Source organism: Penaeus monodon, chromosome 10, assembly GCF_015228065.2.
Source record: "Penaeus monodon isolate SGIC_2016 chromosome 10, NSTDA_Pmon_1, whole genome shotgun sequence".
Classification (NCBI taxonomy): Eukaryota; Metazoa; Arthropoda; class Malacostraca; order Decapoda; family Penaeidae; genus Penaeus; species Penaeus monodon.
The window spans coordinates 21,218,025-21,220,524 of NC_051395.1; the positions used below are offsets into that span (position 1 = coordinate 21,218,025).

Below are 2,500 nucleotides of genomic sequence, written 5' to 3' on the forward strand. Positions count from 1 at the left end.
GTAGGCGCCGGTCCGTTACACTCATATTCCGTTTAAATGGTGCGTACTTAGTTGCACTTTTTTTATTAACATTATAGACTCACTACATATTCGCAGCATCTATCACCGTCTCCGTATCATTAAGCATCTGTCATCCATTATTTTCTGCATCATGAAGTCTCTGTTCTCTCACTCTTTGTATTATGAGCTGCCCGTTATGATTTCCTGTATTACAAAGAGTCTATTAGCTCGCATTTCCTACTTCATCAAGCATATATAGGTCTGTATTTCCTGTATAACTAAGTATTCTTTGAATTTGCTGCAGCTTCAAGTGTCATTACTTCCTCCACGCCCCGTGACTGAGCCCTGACCGCTTGTGTTGCAGCCGTGGAGGTGATGGCGAGCGCGGGCTGAGGGGGGGACGCTCCTAGATGGCGCAGGTAGACAGAGGGCGCGCCCGCCTGCCTCCTCCTCCTCCGCCACCCCGCCCGCGCGATGGACGGTCGCCATGCACACGCTCACGCCACGGCAGGACCAAAACCACTCGTCTTCGCCAAGGTATGTGCCCCTCGCCTTGTCGTCTTTCCTCTCTCTCTCTCTCTCTCTCTCTCTCTCTCTCTCTCTCTCTCTCTCTCTCTCTCTCTCTCTCTCTCTCTCTCTCTCTCTCTCTCTCTCTCTCTCTCTCTCTCTCTCTCTCTCTCGGGCCGAAGGGAAAAGAGTGAAGGACCCAGTCTTCGTGCCTGTTTCCCTCGCTTCTCTCTGGTTAGGAACCTAAGTCCTTTATATATATATATGTATATATATATATATATATATATATATATATATATATATATATATATATATATATATATTATACATATATAAAGTTTGATTGAATTGGATAATATCTACCTATTTTTTTAATTACTCTATACATTTTCCATTAATACTTTCTGACATGTAAAATTTCAGTGCCTGCTCATTCAGAATGAGACAATAAATGACTGTTCACGCTTTGAATCGAACGCATATTCAGGAATAATTCAGTTTCCCGAAATGAACTGGTAAACAGCAAAATGATTAAATAAACATTTTCTATCGCCTGTTTTGTTATGAAACAATGAAAAACATTTGGGATACATGTAATGAAATGCGTAAACACTACCGACCCGAACATCAAAATGAACAAAATGCAGCAAGGTTTGAAATTGTAATGGGTGTTACACACTCATATTTTTGCGACAAATAGCTTGTAAATGACTCGTCTCGAAATAACGACGTTTAACGGTTTTCCCCCCAACATGGCAATGCCGAGGAAAGAGGCAAAAATTGGTTAGCGATAAAGAGGGCGGAAATGTTCTCCGGTGATAGAATGGCCGCTAACGGAGGTCTGCCGCTCTGGGACATTTTGATCGGCAGTCGTTCGCACTGGCCATTACCCGCCCCAGCGGCCGGTTTCGAAATGCGCGGGGAAGAGAGCGACGTGTTGCGTGCGCGGCGCCTGGTTGGACGACTCTGCCCCGGAAGTTGACGGCGACGGTGGGAGCATTACTCGGTTTTCAAAGGGAGAGGGATTGTTCAAAGCCCATTCGCTCTCTAATGAATACATACTTGATATACAACAGCCATAATTTCCACGAAGGAATTGAAGCACTTACGTCAGGTTGACCGATGATTAAAGTGTTGGCGTTTAAAGGCAGCTTTAACTTCGAGTTCGGGCGGTGCCTCCTCCCTCCTCCGAGTCCGCGGGGACGCCGTTCCCCGATCTGTTGCGTAATGCTGAGATGCCGCTGTCGTTGTGCACGTTGTCGTTGCTAGTTTACCCGTGCTGCACCAGGAATCTATGTTCCTCTCGCCCTAAAGTCGATTTATGTGTCAACTTAGCTGGAGCGGAAGTTTAAACCGCCTCTCCCTCTTTTCCATCACATGCACATGCCCTTTTATGTATCCTTTTTGTCTTCCCTTTCCTTCACCGCTAGTTGAAGCTATATGTTCGTATTCCCTTTCTTCTCCCTCCAGTACGTTCCCTTTACCCCAATACTAATATACACTGCAATTTACGCTCGTATCTCCTTTGGCCAACGTCAATATACTTACAAGCGTGTACCCTTTGATGCAACGCCAATATAACTTACGTCTGTGTCTCCTTTGCCTTCTGGTCTTGCTACACCATATTATGCCCTGGCGGTTATTTCTGGTCCAGTAATGCGACGGAGAACCCCGAAGGCTTTTTTAATTCACCCATTAAGAGCCTTGCGAGCTTAGTTTACGAAGGGCTGCTTGGCCTTATTAGTTAGCGTCAACCAAAGAAAATTAACAGCCTCACAAACTCCAAACCATATTACTCATGAAGTGTTGTAGTGGAAATATACCGATACACAGGAATAGCTACTTCTCCAAATATCTTAGTTCGGTTATGGATAGTAAAAAAGGTAAACTATTTTGTTGCTTCATCAATAATGGATTACATGATGCATATACAAAATCACGAAAGCGTCACTGCACGCACGCGCTAAAATGTTCGTATGTATGTCACACC

General features: G+C 44.7%; 1 protein-coding gene across 9 annotated transcripts in view; it reads left to right on the forward strand.

Annotated features, from left to right (window-relative positions):
• LOC119577924 (regulator of G-protein signaling 9-like) overlaps positions 1 to 2,500 on the forward strand; it is a 236,903-nt gene that overhangs the window by 82,777 nt on the left and 151,626 nt on the right. For all 9 annotated transcript variants that reach the window (XM_037925600.1, XM_037925597.1, XM_037925603.1 and 6 more), the window contains exon 2: positions 365 to 537. In XM_037925600.1, the coding sequence (XP_037781528.1) occupies positions 475 to 537 (63 nt within the window). In that variant the 5' untranslated portion in view covers positions 365 to 474. The remainder of the gene's footprint in view (positions 1 to 364; positions 538 to 2,500) is intronic.